This window comes from Chelmon rostratus, chromosome 4, assembly GCF_017976325.1.
Source record: "Chelmon rostratus isolate fCheRos1 chromosome 4, fCheRos1.pri, whole genome shotgun sequence".
NCBI lineage: Eukaryota > Metazoa > Chordata > Actinopteri > Chaetodontiformes > Chaetodontidae > Chelmon > Chelmon rostratus.
Window position 1 is genome coordinate 12,030,073 of NC_055661.1, and position 19,001 is coordinate 12,049,073.

The 19,001-nt window shown below is 43.9% G+C and overlaps 1 protein-coding gene across 2 annotated transcripts in view; it reads left to right on the top strand.

Moving 5' to 3' along the window:
- Positions 1 to 19,001, top strand: part of dennd1b (DENN/MADD domain containing 1B) — a 104,282-nt gene that overhangs the window by 20,332 nt on the left and 64,949 nt on the right. For both annotated transcript variants that reach the window (XM_041935293.1, XM_041935294.1), the window contains exon 4: positions 18,527 to 18,576. In XM_041935293.1, coding sequence (XP_041791227.1) covers positions 18,527 to 18,576 — 50 coding nt within the window. The remainder of the gene's footprint in view (positions 1 to 18,526; positions 18,577 to 19,001) is intronic.

The following is a 19,001-nucleotide window of genomic DNA, read 5'->3' on the forward strand; positions in this document are numbered from 1 at the left end:
TACGGCTGTTGCTGGTAATGAAAAGCAGTGAGCAGGTCTTCAATAACCGACGAATCAGTAATTATCATGCAACCGTGACAGGAATGCACACCTCTGTTTTCCCCTTTCTCTTTCTCTCTCTCGGTTTGTATCTCATGCTTCCTCTCTCATTGTGTTACTCTGTCTGCTTCCTATTGTTTCACATTTATAGCATTATTGGGTTCAGTTTCAATCTGAGAGCAAAATCCACAGCTGTTTTGCACTACTTTTTTGGCACACCATGTTCTTCCTAAACAACTGAGAGGTAAGTATTGCGGGGTTATAGCATACGCCTCAGTGTCTCGCACTAGTCTGTATTGTTGAAGAATCACAGTTTTGATGAAGAGATGATGTAAAGGACGATTCCACTATATAACTTGTGCCTTTGATTATGAGTTTTATTGATTATAATAATGTACTTACACTTATCAAAGAAATATCAGAGATTTAGGAACATGGAAACATTGCTACAATAAAACTCAAAAAGGTAAGAAACAGCTGACTGATGATCATATGGTGTAAACCAGCCCACAGTTTACAACAAGCCAGATTACACAAACCACTTTATTTGAAGATAAAACTGCAAGCAAGTGTGCCAAAGATTTCCACTGTGTCACCTTATTTTGTGTGCACAGCTATGGTAATAACAGTAAGTCAAAGTTTAACCAGGAAGTCTGGCTGTAACCTGTAATGGATGTTTACATCGCATATTTTGTGATTGACCTTTCTTTTCTCATGGAATGCACATTATCTATTTGGCAGATTGGTTTCTGACCTTGTAAAGTGGATCGTGTATCAACCATGAACTGATCGATCCTGGTTAAATACACTTTGTTAACAAGACAAGAAAGATTCAGTGTTTCAGCTATAAGTTACATTCAGTCAGTCACGATGGGCTGCCAACTCAGTTTTTAGAGCCAAAGCAGTCCCTGCTCGATGTTACCTTAAATAGAAATGATTCCAGTAGGTTCCATGTGTTGAGGTATACAGATCTTAACCTGGGAAAAAGCACCGGTGTCAGTTCAGTGCCTGATCGAAATAAGAGTTAGACTTGACTTGAGGAAACCATGTTATTGTTTTAGATATAAATAATGGTCAAAACTGTTAAATAAGTTGTAAGAAAAATCCAAATTACCCTTTGAAACCAATCGCAAATCTTACCAGCTACCTCAGAGGGACAGAGTGCACCCTCGTATGCAAAAAAAGATCTTGGGGATAGTTTATATTGATTTAATATTCCTTTTATTTAACGCCCCTGCTCTTTACCCTCAGAAAAATACACCACCACAGCAGGGCGTCTTTGTTATTCCTCTGTGGCCTCACCTTCAAAGAACAACAGCCAACTTGATCAAAACGATCACACAGCCTCAAACAATAAGTGTATTAATCTCTATGTTGTGCGCATCACTCTGTGAAGTAGATTAGGTTGCATCATTCCCCCATTGTTGCTCCAACATGTGATGACTTCATGACTCTTGTTCTCTGCTGCTGTGGCCACTCTCTCTGTGTGTGTGTGCGTGCGTGCGTGCGTGAGTGTGTCAGTCCCTCGGTTTTTGGATTTTTGTACTGTCCGTTAGTTAGTCTAAGAATGACAGAAGACAGAGATTTGACAGGAAAAAAACAAGACATGCAACATATTGTTTCTGTTCCAAAAGTGGCCACAGCACAAAGCAGGTCCTGGAGCAATTCACTGTACAGATGACTGCAGCAGCCCACCAATGAGCTGAGGGGAAAAACGGACAAATATAAAAAAGGAATAAAAATAGCGCAAAGGACAACAATATGTGCATAGGCTAACTATCTCTCGACACAGCAGCCAAGCCAGTGAGTTTAAACAGCTCTTCTGCCTCTCTGATCCACTTTGAGGAATAAACGGGCTTGTAGAAAGATGCTTCAGGCGATGTCTGCCTGCCCCACAAGAACCAGAGCGTGCTATCAGAGTAAGAGGTAGAGGGAGTGAGGGAACGAGAGTGTGAGCAAGAAATTACAGGCTTACAGAGGTAGGCGCAGGAAATGGAAGTGAGGGAAAAGGAGTAAAAAGAGCAGCTGAATCCAAGAGGGATGCAACAGAAAAAATAAACGTAGTGTAAACATAGTGTATGTGTTGACATGGGCCTGACTCGTCCTTCTTCTCCAGTATGTTTCTCTCTTTTTAGCCCCCCCACAACCTTACTTTTCTTTCATTCTGTTGTCGACCAGATCGTTTGTGTGGATAAGATGGCCCTTAAGATGGCTAGTTAGCGTGCTGTGTACAGAGGGATTGGCCCTTTCCCCCGTATACATAAAGGCTGTATTCACGGGCCTCATTACCAGGATTAGGGCTCCTTTCCTCCTTTGTGGGGCCGAAGGCTGGAGTCCTCTGTAGCCACAGTCTCTATCTCTTTCTGTGGCCCGAGCTGGCCAGCATATGGCAGCAGCAGCCAACAGTCTCCACAGAGGGGCTCAGAGCTCAGAGCAAGGCCTCCTTTTGTTTAGGCCGTTATTGTTGCTCAGCGTAATGACATTTGTAGGCCGTAGGATCGGGGTGGAGGGGTTAGTCCACCCCAGGGGAGAGCGAGAGAGGGAGACAGAAAGAGAGAGGGAGAGGGATGGAGGGAGGGGGAGAGGCAAAGACATGTAGACAGACAGGAGTGTGGATTATGGAAATATGAATTGATTTTTTTTCTGTGCTGTGGTAGAACAGAAAGCTCAAAGGAGAACAGACTGCAGGCTGGCTGGCACGCCGGGGTGGTGCTGGGGAAATGTGAAGTGAGAGGCGCTTGCTCCCTCTTTCTCCTTCCCTCTCTCCCTCCTCTCTTTTTCTTTTCCCCTCCTGCTCCCCCTATTCCTCCCTTAGCCCCTGAGACTCTTGATGCTCTGGTCATCTGCAGATGCCACTTGGATAGAGGGGGAGAGATGGAAGAGGGAGAGAGAGAGAGGGAGAGGGAGGGCAAGAGAGAGGTGGATAAAGCATATATTTGAATCGCAAGAAGGGCTTTTTTTTTTTGCAAATGAAGCAGACAGATGGAAATCTGTCCGTTTCCTCTCAGATCTCTTCCCAAAGTTGTGGAAAAAACACAGCAGACAGAACACACACACATACATGCTGACACACACATACACACAAATATGCACACACATATACAGAAAATGGTTCTGCCAGTTAATTCCTGCTAACCGCAGTGTGGTGTGTAGAAGGCCCACTCCTCTGCAGAGAACAGAGGATAATATGATGAACACTCAGCAAGTTCCACAAACGGACAACCATTTGAAATCCTTTAGCGGCTCCACAGTATATAAAAATGTTAAGTTACTCACACCCTTCTCCCAGATCCACCCTTTTGCAAACTGCAGAACTTGCCCTACACTACAAGCAAAAGCAAATTTTCAAGGTTGCCTGTCTCCAACACTGCCGTTTTACGTATTAAGGGTTTATTATGTATCTATGTAAACATGTCTGTTTAGGATACTGAATTTTGGTATTAATGTTTTGCTTGTGTGAAAGTGATATGGCTTATGGCTGCAAGTAAAAAACTATGAGCCTCATCATAGACCCTGTCATCTGTCTATGCTCCATGGAAATGGAGGAAATAGACACGGATTACTCCACATCCTTGCATTATACTCTAGTTGTATACTCCATCTTCAATTTACACTTCATCTAGTAACACTTCTCATCACTTTCCTCCTCTGTTGTTCCTTTTTGCACATTCCTTTCCTGTAGTTTAGAGTTTGCTAGCATATGATACATGTGCATGCACTTACATGCTTACACGGCGCATTATGCATCATTCAGGTTTAACCTCTTGGTGCTCCTGTCAGTCTTTTCCCTATTTTTCACTTTTTGTCTCCGGTCCAGTCTTTTTTTTTTCGCCACGCTCATTACTCTCATTATGCCCATCTCTCTTTCTTTTTTCATTGCAACGTCTCTCCATCCCTTCTGCCCCTTTGTATCTCTCCCTGCTGGTTCATCAACCTTCATGTTTCCAAGCACCTCATCTCATATTTCCCTGCAAAAGACGATGTTGCAGGAAATTGCAAATTACACATAGACCACTTTTTTTTCTGCCAGCCTGGTTGCAGTATAATATCCAGAGAGAAATAAAGGAAATATTGAATTATGAATAGATTCCACTGCAAAGACCTTCTCTCAGCTGTGAACTGAAGTTGATGTTAACTCTCTATGGCCATTCCACACATTTTAATAGGGAACCTTTGATCTTCCTGCTGCATACTGCATGGAGTTGACCGTATAACATGCTGTTTTTCATTTATGCCAAGGCCACAGTAGGTGTGAGTTGATCCTAAAAGGAAATATCTATGCTTTGATATGAACATATACATTGCTTTGTATAATCGATTTGTGATATTTATTGCATTCCAGGACTTGCGTTGTGAAAAATGTTGTAATGTACTTTTCCCCTCTACATGAGTAATTTTCTTGTGACTTTCTACTTTCCTAGTAGGCCTTTTTTATGAGCTCGTTGCATTTGGAACATGTAGGTGGTGGAGGGAGCAATTGCTGTAGCAAAGAAAGAGTTTCCCCACTTGAGAAAAACTGAGTCACAGACTTTATTTAAAACATATCATGTCATTATGCTGCAATGCATTATGGACTAATTAGCTTAGGTGGAGTAAGAGTGGTATCTTTGCTTATTCAGTGATGACTTATGTGTTACAATTCGGTGCAAAACAAGCAGCCTCTTGTTCAGTTGGACTTATTACTCATCACTCTATAATGGACTCATTATAGTTTTTCTACATTTTGTTCCGTCATTAAATCCTGTGCAAGGAAAATGGTCGACAATGGTGATTCGTCTCTAATTTGTTAATGCTAATTACTAACTTGTCAATTATCATAACCATACATGCATATGAGTGAGTTCAGCGTTTCGAAGGTTTACTGTAGCACATCATCCTTTCTTTAATGTCCCGCCACATCCAAGCTGTGATTGGTCAGTTCACGAAAAGTGACACTGACGAGCACATAGTTTATGAAAAGTTAAACATGTCTAAACAAAAGGCACCCAATATGGTTAAATAACCATCAGCCAAACCCAAACCTTGCTTATCTTACCTTGCTTATCTTATGCTGTGAAGCCTTGACTAACATTTGGAGTGGGATTAATGGGGTCAATGGGCTGCTATCCAGTGTCTTTTCCACCATCCATTTGGGATTCCACTCAGTGACTCTGTGTTCTAATGGCGTTACTGAGGTCCAGGTGCTCACCGTTCTCCCTAAAAGTCCAAAAGTCATCTTTGTTGCTGTTTGGCTCGCTAGCTAAGGTTGCTAGGTAATGTTACCTTGTGATAGGTGGAAGTGTCAGGTGTTGAACATTACTCTACGCACAATAAGAGGAGAGAACTCTGATCTCAGACTTGCTGTTTTCCTATAGCGTGTTCATGTTTTGACCAACAGATGATGCTGAGCTTTCCAACTATTATATTTATGTTTCCAACCAACTGTACTTTTAAAAACATCTTAAAAATAGGCGTAGAACCTGCTCACTATACATTATCCCTTACTTAACCACTGTCAACTTTTTTGAGATGCCTCGACTTCAGGCTAAACTTCACTTATTTTCTGTTCACGTAGTCCTGCACATCCATCTCTGCTCAAAAGCTCAGTGTGTCATCAACCAGACAGGGAGAGAGGGAGGGACAGACAGGAGAGAAGAGGGAGAGAAGACGAGAGGCGGAGAGTCTCTCGAGGCTTCAGCTTCGGCAACACTGAGTGTTGCTCTGACACCGTGCTCCATCAGGACAGGCTGCCTGACATGCTGTGATTGGTGGCCACAGCTCTGGACCAGCCCTGGCTCGGGCAGACAGAAGGGGGGCTCTTTGGAGGAGAGGTCGATTGAGTGTGTGAGGTAGCTGTGGTCTTAGGGATGGAGGTAAAGGAGAGGAGCTGGTGGACATGATTGGTGGCTTCAGCCAGAGTGTTGACCCTGAGGAGGAGAGGAGATAGTTGGCGAGAGTGGTGGTGGAGGAGTCAGTGTGGATGTGCAGAGGTTCCATAGCAGGGGGCCAGAGATACTAAGTTGAAGCAATGACATGTGGCCCTCAGTTGAGACCTTGTACAGCACCCAAAGGAGTGAAGGATATAGAAAAGTAACATGTAGGAGAAGAAGAAGAAGAAAAAGGGAGGTGTGGAATGGGAAGTAGATGAGTTTAAAAGGAGATTTATGTCAAAGAGGCTAACTGGGAAAGTTGGAAGGAGGTGAAGAAGTCATGAGATTGGAGGGATAGTGAGGTAGAAAGATGAAGGTAAGGTTAGAGGCGTGTGGAATGACAAAATGAGAAGGAAATGCAGAAAAGATGAGGGACAGTGAAGAGCAGAGAGAGAGTTAGTTTAGTAGTCTGAAAGTTTTAGGAATGCAATGCTGTGTTTGCAGAAATCCAAAAATGTTGTGTTTTTTTGTACAAAACTGTACGTTTTTTGGCATCAAGGTCTACAAACCCGACATAAAATATTGTTGTCTTTCCAATGTTAAAGTTGTTTCCACAGTTTAGATATGAAACACCACCAATAAATGATATAGTAGGTGATATCCTCAATGACGGAGTAATGCACTGTCCGGTAAAGGTTGTGCAGGCTGAATGTGGTTGACAGAGGAATGTGTTGGATAGCAGGAGATGACACTGGAGAGAAAAGTACAGCACCCCTGTCAGACCAGAGTCTTTTCACAAGGACAAAGCCACCATCCCCACCCATCCTCCAAAAAGACAGGAGACAGAAGAAGTTCTGTGGCGAGCTGTTGAGAGTGAGCATATTTTGTCAGCTCTTTGGGTACAGCTACAGCCAGTTTTGTGAAGCTGTAACATCAAGGCACAACGTGTGGGAAACAGAGAGATGAAAAAGATGGAAATTCATACCTTTCTTGTGTTTGTGTGTGTGTGGAGCGGAATAGGCCTAAGTGTGTGTGTGCGTGTGTGTGCGCGTGTCTGTGTGTGTGTGTGTGTGTGTGTGTGTGTGTGCGCGCGTAAATTTGTGTACATGTATGTGTGTGATGTCTCTGTGTGTCACAGGGTCTCGTCTTTCCCCTTCACTGCACCCTGACAGCAGTGTCAAACAAGGCCTCATATGATCTGTGTATGTCTTTGAGAATGTGTGTGTGTATGTGTCTGGGTTGATAGTGTTTTTATTCTTCTTTCTAGCCCTTTTCACCTCAGATCCCTCGGGTGTTCCAGGGTCTTGCCTAATGGACAGTCTCGCCCCGCTAAGCTGGCCTTTGGCTCGGGCACTGAGCTGGACGCCTAACTAGGGCCCTTTTGTTGCTCATGGGTCCTGATTGCGCTGACCTCTGGGCGGGCTTCCTGGGAGAAGCAGGGTAGCGGAGAGGGAAGCGGAGAGCAGGGGAAGTGTTTTTACGCCCCGCTGCTCACATCTCTCCAGCATCACCAGTGACTGGTGTAAAGAAAGCGGTGGTGTGTTTTGGCAGTGGAGTAAGGAGCTGTTGGCTGCTTGTGTTTCCCAAGCTGCAGGTGGACAGTAGTGGATTCAGCTGCAGATGCATCCATCCTACGAGTCCTACGAGCTGGCTGCACTTTAGCTGCGCTGCCAGTCCATTTCCAGGATGAACTGTTTCAAAAGCAATGTCCTGAGAACAGAGGGTGAATGTGTGCTAAAGTAGTTCCTACCAGCTCAGCACATCATTAGATATTTGAAAAAGCTTGACAAATATAAATCTTTGAATGCCTCATGCAGTTGATCATGAGGATTTTAGATCATTCAGCACACTGTGTTGTGTTTTTTTTACTGGTTTCACTACAGTGCAAGGGAGTTGGGATGATAATGGATAATAGAGAACGATGACATTACAGGTAAAAACAATATTTTAAGTAAACCTTAATATAGCATTATTCAAAGCACGTCCTGTTCATCAAAGATTTAAAACACACAATATATAACTACCGTTGTGGCCTGTGTGAAACTGTTTGTGCACACATGGCTACAGTAAGGGAACAAAGATTTTAGAATAGGGAACCGGCCGATTGTTAGTCATGTGGTAAAACATTGTTCCACCTTTTTTCGTTTCATAATGCAATCTTGAATCCTACATCCATTTGTCAGAGCTCCTTGCACAGTTTAACATATGAAAATTGGACTAGTGTAATGATGCAGCACATATTCTCCAAAATGTATGGTATGTTGTGTTTTTGAGTGCTGCCAAACTCCCTCGATATTATGACTGCACTCACAGAGAAGAGTGCGTCTACACTTGGAAGCAGGTTGTCCCTGCCAACCAGGATATTCATATTTATGGTGTCAGATGCCAGACTTACCCTAACCACATGCTGCTGTTGCCAACAGAGCTATCACACATTTAACAATGTGGCTTAATTGGCGTGCATTTTTCCTTAACGACACTCCCCGATACGTGGAGCAACCAGCAGCCACCAGCCAGAGACAGAGATAGAAGCGATGGCAGAACAAATAGGGTGCTGTGTAAAGGGAGAGCAATGGATGGAGAGAGGAAGGGGAAGGAGAAGGAGGAAGAGAGGTGCAGTGATGACCTGACCTCCTCTGCTCGATCCGTGTACATCTGTCAATGAAACGTCCACAGCCAAATGTTTAGGAGCCAGTGTTGTGCTGCTGCTCCCCTACTGAGCGTCAATGTATACATTCTTTGTGTGTGTGTGTGTGCGTGCGTGCATGTGTATGTGTGTGACGCCATGTGTTAGAGGCAGGCCCACATCAGGGTTCATACAGTTGAGCTAAACCCAGTGGGAGCTGAGAGCTTAAAGAAGGAAACCCCCCCCCGGCTGCTTGGTACGCACACACACACACACACACAAACACACACACACACACGTGCGCTCTGTCTGTCTATCCCTCTCCCTCTCCTCCTGGCACGTCATTAATGAAGCCCATGCTTGTATGTTTGGGGCATATGCAGCTCTCTTGGCCCAACACTACAAGTGTGTGTGTGTGTGTGTGTGTGTGTGTGTGTGTGTGTGTGTGTGTGTGTGTGTGTGTGTGTGTGTGTGTGTGTGTGTGTGTGTGTGTATGCATGTGAGAGAGAGAGGGAGTGAGACATCTCCCCCTATCACATGGTAATATATTCAGTCGAAGATCTCTGCAGAGGCATAATACTGCCGCTCTCCCCTGTCTGAGCCCATCTGTGATACGTAGAAAGGACATCAGCAGGACAGGTTATTAGCACTGGAATAATGCACACTGTTATTGTTGACGCCACATACTTATTCTCCAAGCAATATGGCCCCTCACCCCATAACATAAATACATCCATTGTGCAAAAAGCAGGAAATAAATGAGTGCAATACAATGGATGGCATGTATACTACCCCAGTGGAATGTTGTTATATTGGAGGTGACTCATTAACAGCTGATAGACGGGGAATGAGTTTAGGGCTGGACAGTGGGGGGTTAAGGGGATGTTATCCCTCTTGTTAACGCAAATGATTGAATTTGTCCTACATGTGCATTATAGCCTAAAGAAAAAAAAAATCTGAGCAACATTTTACCTACCCTTATTAAAATTGAGCAAGGACAACTCTGAGTTTAAATGCAATGGCTTGTTGGTAGCTAATGTTCCAGTGACGTTTCCATTCAAGAGGGTGGTGTAAGGTGTTGGGGCCAGTGGAAATGCGTGCTGTGCCTCTTCACAGCAGAGCCAAACTAAGGCCTATGTTTTGTCCTTGGTTTAGGCATCTGTGATGTCCTTAAGGGTCTGCAAGTGCGGATTTGAAAATGACAAATATTTTCTACAAACAGGGTTTCTTCTCGCCTTAGAGGTGACACATACACATATGAATATAAGAGCACATACTGTATACCTGTCAGGTGTTGGCAAGTGCTTGAAAAGGCCATAAGATCAATCTGCCACCTTCAACACCTCCTGGAGAAGAGCTCTGGTAACACAGGGCTGTTGTTAACCAAAATAACCTCCCTTAACACAGACACTCCGCAGCAGACGGGTCACAGGGAACAGAAAGTTGTGGAGGAGATTAAAAAAGAAAAAAACCCAGAATGACAAAACTCCCTCTTCCCCCATCTCCCTCTCCTATCAGCCTGGGCAGAGTGAGCAAGAATGTGAAAATGTAACGCCCCCGTGTCAATTTGAAAGTGCACCTCATCGGCTCATGTGCCCCTCCACCTCTCTCCATCACCCCCCCCTCTGCACCTTCCCCCTCTCAAGCAGCTCTGTTGCTTTGGTCCGGCTTTGAAGGCCGTTCTTATTACTGGCACAGAGCGCAGGTCAGAATGGCAAGCCGGCAGCATACTATTAAAGCCTAATGAAAGAAATCTCTGCAGGGTCTGCGGTCTGCAGCGGCCAGAAGAGGCTGAGCCTCTGCCCATTGTTCTTCTGCTCCTCTCCTCACTATTCTGTAGGGTTTTTTATTCCTACAGATTGGCGTCTCTATCTCCATCTCTAAATCTGACTTCTCTACGTCTCCCCTGTCACTGTCTTTGTCATTTTCTTCTTCCTTTCTCTTGTTCTCTCTCTTGTTCTGCATTTTTAAGTTCCACTGTACCTGCATCTGCATCAAATTATGTTTTCACTCCTATAAATTTGTTCGGCTGCGTCCAAAAGAATGAGCTATGAGCTCATGTAAGACAAGGCCTAAGCGTCCCTTCTGATTACTGTTGCTATTACATGTTGTTAAATACGCTACAGTGGCAGACATTTTACCATGAAGCCACTGCAATAATTATATGTTTCTTTTCTTTTTCAACATATGGTCCCAGTTGACCATCTTATAATCATCTATTCAAGAATCACTCTGATATTAATTGATCAAAATGACTTTACCACACCCCACCAGAGAACTGTCCTCATTCATACCCACTCGACAGGTAGGCCAGAGGTCAGGGTCACCTAGAAGTTTGATCCAAGAGAGTGTCCTGCTCAGGACACTGATTTTTCCACTCTCTATAGATCCTGTCTCTGTGAACTGCACCAGCTCTGCTTGGTTGTAAATTTCTACCAAAGCTAGTCATCACAGGAAAATTGACATGTAGCCTTGTTGTTTCTGACATGCACTTGAAAACAAAGTTGCATCGTCATAGTGTGGCTTACACTGCTGTGCATTCCTTTCTGGGGTCAAGCAGTTCTTACCTATAATAGGACTCATGCAACACTTTCCAGTAACCACCAAATCTACGTTCATTTCTTGGCCTTAGAAAATAATAGTATTGTTTAGGAAGATGTAGTGCGCTGGTAAACATTATTGGGAGAAGTTGTTCATATGGATTGTTTGACACTTGTAAAGCATTTAGATTAATATGCTGTAGCCTATAACATGACAGTATATTAATCTCTTGTGCCTTTTCCATATTTATTGGTTAAATTCTATTGATTTCACAATGAGAAATATGATGTAGCTGCTTGTTTTGTTTGCCTCAGAGGAACGAAAACTGCTCATCATGTCAGAACCGATGCTACATGTTCTTACAGGCTCTACAATGTTAATGTTTTGTTTGTGTTTTCAAAAGCTCTATTAAGCCATTAAATATTGACATTTCCCCAGTTTATCTCATCTATCTCACTCTTTTGCTTTTCTGTCTTTCGTTCTGTCTTAATATCTTTGCCTCCGTGTGTCTCTCAGAGCCTTTCTATCTGTCTTTCTTTCTCATTATAGTATCACATCCAGTAACCTTTTGGTATCTGGTGCAGTTTGAAGATCACTGTAGAAGCAGGAAGTTGTTCAGGAAGTTTGTTGTTTACAGTATATTAGATCACAGGCTAACTCACTCCTTTTTCCGAGTAAAAGCCCTGATAATAATCAGTTCATCAGTTATGTGCTGCCAAAAATGTACATGAGTCATTTTGTTTGTGGCTTTGTCTTTTTATTAGTTTGGAGCTGAGTTTTAATCCACCAGTCTACCCAATCAAGGTTTCATACCATCATACATTTTTATTCTGCATTATTTATCCCCCCCCACCCCCTATCTAAAACCAAGGCTCAGCTGTCCTTGTGCCTTTACACATTGCAAATGAATGCATATCCATGCAAATTCTTAAAAAAGAAAGGCTGAGAATTTGAATATTTTGCTTAAAGCTGCACCCAGGTCGACCCTGCCATTCGGCATTTGAAAGCAGTGTGTCTGTTTGAATACTGAGGATCTCTCTTTGTCATGTTCGCCAGAGGGGCTGGGTGAGCGAACCAGCACCGGCAGGATGGGCAGAGATCGGCTGGGTAGCTGCACACAGACAGACTAATTGGGAAAAGGGGGGCGAGAGGGGGGACGAGGGGTGTTGGTAAGGGTGAGGAAAAGGTGGGGTGTGCAGGAAGGGGGGAATCCAAGATGACGACAGGGGGTTTAGGAGGGAGGTGAAAGAGGACGGAGAGTGGGGGATGGAGGGATGGAGGGAGAAGGGAAGGAAGAGAGGAGGTGATGAAGAGGGCACGAGAGCGTGCGGGAGGAAGAGGTGAAGGAAGGGTGAGTGGAGACACTGTGGTTTCCAGTGCTGATGTGTTAGTAGCCCTGCTGACTATGTCATTATACTGTTGAAGTGCTGGCTGGATAACCAGGGTCCCTGCCTGCTGCAAACCACTGTAGCCTTAAAACTCCATTATACTGCACGTTTGACGCGTGGCAAAGATAGCTTCTGCACAAACCGGCTTTCTTGCAAACATTCAAAGAGGAGCTGGTCTCTCTCAGCTTGGTCTACCTCGAAGTCTTAAAGCATACTTCTGATTCCAGCACAGCAGGCACCAGCTGGGTAGTACTCTGTATAGTTTAAGCAAAAAATTTGTGTTAAATTATTAATGTATTTATGAAGTTAACTGGCCAGTGTACAGTGATAGAATTGCAATATGGAGAAACCATTATTGGATCTTGATAATGATCATATATAATTGAGAGTTGTGAGCAGGAACCACCAGGGCTATTTCAAAGGTTGTATGTTTATGTAACAAGGTTTTGGTGTTCCCAAAACTACACTTAAAAAAAAAAGAAGCTTAGAAAAAAGAAATCTTAACTCAAGGTCCACACACTTGCTTCCTTTCCGGATTTCAGGTCCATCCCGTGGTTCCTTCCTCAGTGGATGGAGTCAGTTTAAGTATTCAGAAGGGGAGGAGCATCCTGGCTTTGATGAGGCTTAAAAATTTTGATTAATGGGCCATGTTGTGAGTTATGTGGCATACATAACCTGACAGAATATTCATTTGGCCTAAGTTATGTATTTGTAACAGGTTTTGCTCTGTTTGCAGTAGTAAGCATAAAACTTCTTGTAAGCAGTTCCAATTTAATTTGATAGTAATTAAATTATTGTGACTTTTTTAACCAGATTTTTAAACAGAACCAACAATAGTTGCTCTGGTCGTATACTTGTAAAATTAATGATGCCAGTACACAGTCGGTGATTTAAAACTACTTGCATGGCTGGAGAGGGGTTGTTACCTTGTAGAAAGAACAAAATAATTCAGAGCGTGTTTGATTCCCCAGTCCTTTAATGACTTGTACACGTTTGCTGCCCATGTGTGACACACTGCTCCAGAGCTGAGCACAGTTATCATGGAATCCTCATGGAGATGTGCAGCATACCATGTGGTTTTAGGTGTTTGAATGTGCTTTTACTACCTTCCCAGCTTTAATTGATTTCTCTTCATTTCCATCTGGTATAAAAACTCATCTTGCAAAAACCTAACTTGAGTTCGGTAATCCATCACAGTGAACATCTTGTCTGCATTATTTTGAGCTATGTTATTTTTGCGTGGTAATGCAGTGCAGGCTTTTCAAATCAGTCTGCACTTACAATTGCATTACCAGGAAATAATAAATTAACTTTGACCAAAAATAAAAGCAGGCACAATGTGCGCTGTGATGGATTATACAGTAAAAAAACACATTCAGAAATCTAAAACAGCGCAGCATGCTTTGAAAACAGCTGACAGTAATGTAATGTACATGTGAATTGTAGTAATGGGCTAACACATGCAAAAACACTGATATAGTCCTTTTAAAGTCTGCTTCTAATATGGGTATACCAGTGGTACATTTACAAATTTGCCTGCCACCAGCCTCCATTCCTCTTAAAACTACACCCTGTATAGAGGGCTCTGGGGGCCAGGCTGCACTGAACTGGGTTGAGTTACACCGGGTAGCTAGCTAGATTGATCTGGCTGCAGTAGCCAGGGGAATATAAAGCAGGGCAGGGGCTTAAAGTCTGAGTCCCCCCAGGGAGGAGTCCTTGCTGCATGGGGAGAGGGGCATGAACTGAGCTGCTTCTGTCTCCCTCCCTCCCTCCCTTTCTTCCTCCCTCCTTCGGCTGTTGTGTCCATCCATCGAATACCTTTTCCATCTTTCCTTCCTTCTAATATTCACATCTCTCTCTGTCTGCCCGTCTGTCTCTTTCTTCTTTTATTGCCTCATAGTTTGTTATTTTCAGCATTTTGCCCTTTTACGCCATCCTCATTCCTTCCCTCCTTGCATCTATTTGCAAGCATATGGGAAAATGAATATTGCTCATGAAGTTTACACCCAAAATGAAACACCATGACTGATGCTGAGTTTAGCATTTAATCCGTTTATAAAAGACACATTTAATAATAAAGAAAAAAACTGGTTAACATCAGTCTGTCCACTTGCTGTGATCTTAAAAGCTGGTTTTCCCCTTTTTGTAATGGTGACTGGCCAAGAGGGGAGGTGCATGCATATAAGTGTTAGAGACACTAAAGCCTTGCCCACAGAGTGTGATCTCTCACGTGTCAAATCCCCCCAGTACCCACAGTATGCCTCAGCCATATATAACTTGACCCACTGCAAATACTTCTAAAAGAAAACCAGGGTAGAGCATGAATTAAAGTGAAGTTTAGGCCTATTTTTTAAGAGTAGAAAAGCAAGATTGTCGCCCTATGCTGCAAAGTTTGTTTCTCTTCCCTGCTGTACCGTGCTATTCTGCAGGGGTACGGTGCAAAGCTGCACAGCGCTGCTGTGTGCTGTTGTAGTGTTGTGGTGCAGTGATAGCAGGATCGTCCGCTGGGGGAACCCAGAGTATTCTGTCTCACTGAGTGATACCCCTGTCTCCACGCACGATAAACAGGGCACACACACACACACACACACACCACTGTCTGCCAAGCCCAGCCTAGCAGCAGATTCCTCCCCACCCCTCCACCCCCCTCACAAAGCTGCAAATATATTAGCTGCCTCTTTTTCTTTTGTCTTGGGAAAATGGCAAGCAGGGGGAGTGTGTGTGTCTGTGTGTGTGGTGGTAGTGGTGGGGGGCTTACTGTACTGAGAAACTGTGGAAGAACACCCCCTTTTGTGCCATTCCTGTTTAGATATCCCCATGGTATAGGGCCCAGTCATGGAGGGAGGGAAATGGAAAGATGCGAAGAAGAGTTGTCAGTAAAATAGGTATGGTGTAGGAAACGGGAAACAGGCTGACAGATGAGGAACTGAAAGATTATGAGTTGCATATCTCATACAAGCAGTCTGTTTGGTTAAAACTGAAAGGGAAGGGGTGCTGGAACAGGAACACTGTGGAGCAGTTATAAAGGGTCGATTTATCAAAAAAAAAAAAAAAAAAAAAAAAAAAAATACCAAAACACATATTTTCTCACTTCTCACTCAGATAATTTTGGTTGGTTGTTTTGGTGTTTTGTTCCCAGCTTTTGAGATATACTGTATTTTTTATGTTTTCAGATATTGGTATCTCAGATTTTCACATCTCTTTGCATATAGAACTTACAAGAACAATAATGGAGAGATTAATTCCAAAAAGACATGCTGCATATAAATTTCCATTGTTTCAACCTGTGAGCACTGCAAATTATATCCTGTTAAACCGCATTGTATTGGGCTGGAGGCAGAAATCTCAGAATGGGTTATGTCAAAACCTCGATCAAAAGTTTCAGCCAAGGTATTTGCTGGTAATGGCGTTCGGTATCGTGCACTGCACCAGTCAGGTTATGTTATGGGTGTGTTTCCTCTTCAGCGGTTTGCCTTCAAAGTTTGTATTATTTTTTTTTATATACACAAACAACATTACATCTAGTGATTAGATAGCCAGCCTCCATCCCATTGTCAGGAAAGATATTGCCATATTGATGTAAATATATTAGAGCTCAACCAGTTTGTCTGTTAATCGGTTAGCCCTGTTGACAGACAGTTCATCTGCAGTTGCTTTGATAAACATTTACTGGTTCTGGTTTCCCAAATGTTAGAATTTACTGCTTTTCTTTGCTTTATGTCACTGTAAACTGAATATCTTTAGGTTTTGGACTCATAAAAATCTATTTTAAGACACCACTTTGGGCTCTGAGGAATTGTGAATTTCTTTGCTATTTTTTGACATTTTGCAAACTAAAAAACAAATTGATTTCTCAACAGATTATTTGATAAGTTGCAACCCTTAAATATATTGTTCTGAATTGGTAGATAAAGATGAAGGTAGATTTTGTCTGATTTCAGAAACACAAACAGCCCTCTAATCTAGATTTGTGTGTCTTTAGACTGTATGGCGTCAGCATACCTGAGCTACGCAGAATAAAATGTATATATGATTCTTAGAGTGTATATATAGAACATGTCTGCTGTTTCTGTGTCACATACACACATATAAACACATCACTTCCCACTGGTCCTGCATGAGATTAGAGTCTCTACATCCCCTAGACTGTCACTCAAACACAGACAACTCTCAAATCTGGCAAGTCAAATGTTTTTATTTGCAGGGAAAGCAATTGCCTGCGTATGTGTGTGTGTGTGAGTGTGAGTGTGTGTGTATGTGTGTGTCTGTTTGGGTTTGTGTGCCATATGTAGTGCGCCAGGGAGGGCTCTCTGGAACATATTGGTGTGCGTACATAGTGGTTAATAATAGTAGCAAACGCATACAGCGATGGCAGCTCTGATGTGTGTGACAGTTTTACAGCTGCACACGCCAAGACACAGTCACACACATGAACATGCACACACACACACACACACACACACCCATAGCAGAGACAGAGACCTCCTCTGCCACCAAGCCCTCCGTCTTTGTTGAGTTCTCAATTTTATCACAGATCCTGATAAGTAAAAACAACCACTTCCCACCACCCTCCCTCGTCTTGCCTCGCCTACCCTCCCTGCCCCGCCCCTCCCAGTTGCTCCATATGTGGGCACATGCACACACACACAAACATATAGCCGAGTCAAACTCTGCCACCCACCCACACACAAATGTACACGCTCAACCACCCTCTCACATTGAACACACAAAGTCCTTGAAGCAGGCAGGCACTCACATACGTCATACACTCAAATACACAAATACTCATGACACACACACACACACACACACACACACACATCCTCATTCCCTCTTCTGTCATAGCTCATTGTTGCTTGCTTGTCGGTGGTGATGGTTGTGTTTTGCTGGGGTGGCAGCTTTAAGTTTTGATGGGGAGGCGGGGGTATTAGTGACTGCTCCCCGCGGCGAGGTCTTAGCAACAGTAGGCAGCAGCAACAGAATACACCCAACCTGTCGTCCGGATCAGTCTCTGGGGGAGGCAATGGGGGGGGGGACTGAGACATAGTGAAGCAGCGGCATCACTCTCAGCTCAGACATCTCCAATCAGAAAGAAGAGGCAGACCTTGGGCTCAGTGGCCGAGCTTGGCAGGCTCACCAAGAGAAAGAGAGAGACAGTGAGAGAGGCCAGAGCAGAGCAGACAGCCACCCAGTCCCCAGGATTAGTCTGTGAGGTTGGCAGAGCCTGGCCAGAACTGAGAGAGGTAGCTGAAAGACAGACGGCAAAAAGGACCTGGTGCCTGGCGCCGACTCTGGGCCAGGTTAGCAGCCAGAGAGACGAGGAGACAGAGCGAGCGACAGACAGAGCGGGGACCTGGTACTCTGTGGCTGTGTGGCTGGTCTGGAGTGGCTCACCCATATGGTGCTCCGCTCTGTTCCTGCTCCCTGTCTAAATCCATATGCTGGTGGTGGAAATGTGCCCCCGCTCCCCTCCCCTCCCACCTTGCTTCAAGTGCATGCAGACCCTCACCCTCCCCACACTTCCCCAACCCACAAGGGAGGTGTTGGGAGGTAAAGCCCTGAAGGCTTGTACCCCCCTCCTACCTCTTAACCCCTCAGAGCTGCTTAGCCCATTGTCACTACAATCTGCCACCATAGCCTTGGTGTTGTGTGTCCCCTCTCTCTCTCCTTCTCGCTCTTTCTTTCTTTCTCTCTCTCTCTTCCTTCATCTTTTCATCTCCCTTTGGCACCTGATAATCGATGAACTTATTAACTGCTAATTATTCAAGCTGTGGATCGAGGATCCCTCCCCGTCCTTGAAAAAAAAGGGAACCTTTCCACTTTGTTCTGCCAAATGAGGTGGTTTATATTGCCCATTCATTTGGATTAAGTGCATTTAGGCTGCAGTGTCTGGGATGTGAAGACTTTGTCAGATTTCTATCAGCAGCATTTAACATTAATCCTCATTTTGTTCAGCCAGTTGATGGCACCCACTTAGCGGAAGCCCAAGAGATTTTTATATTGAAATACACGGTTCTTATTTGTTTTCCCTGTGATGTGTGTTTCTCTAAAAAGGTGCATGTTTCTCTGTTCTGGTTTCTCAGGAGGTCCTTCAGACGATACCAAAGTTCTGCTTTCCCTTTGACGTGGAAAGGTACGATTCCTCTCTGCTTCCCTGTTCTTTAGCAGTGAAGCTCACTTTCACCCCCTTCACATAACACATGCACAAGCTCTCACACACACACACACCCACAAGTATGTGCACCTAGCTCTCCTCCCACCTTCAGAGACACATATGCATTTGAAAAAGGAATGAGATGATGTGCACTTTGTACATCGCACACTTGTGTTATGGTGAAATTACCATCAGTCCTCAGTATTGTCACATGATGATTTACTTACTGTCAGAATGAAATGATGAGTGTGTTTGTGGGTGTTATTGCACATAGGCTGTATGGTCTTAAACCGCAACAAATGTGACATTTTCCTGCATGCAGCCTGTTCTGACTGTACCTGCAAAGAACACAGCTGTTAGCAAAATATCCCCAAAAATGTAAATGTTGTGATGGTGAGGCCACA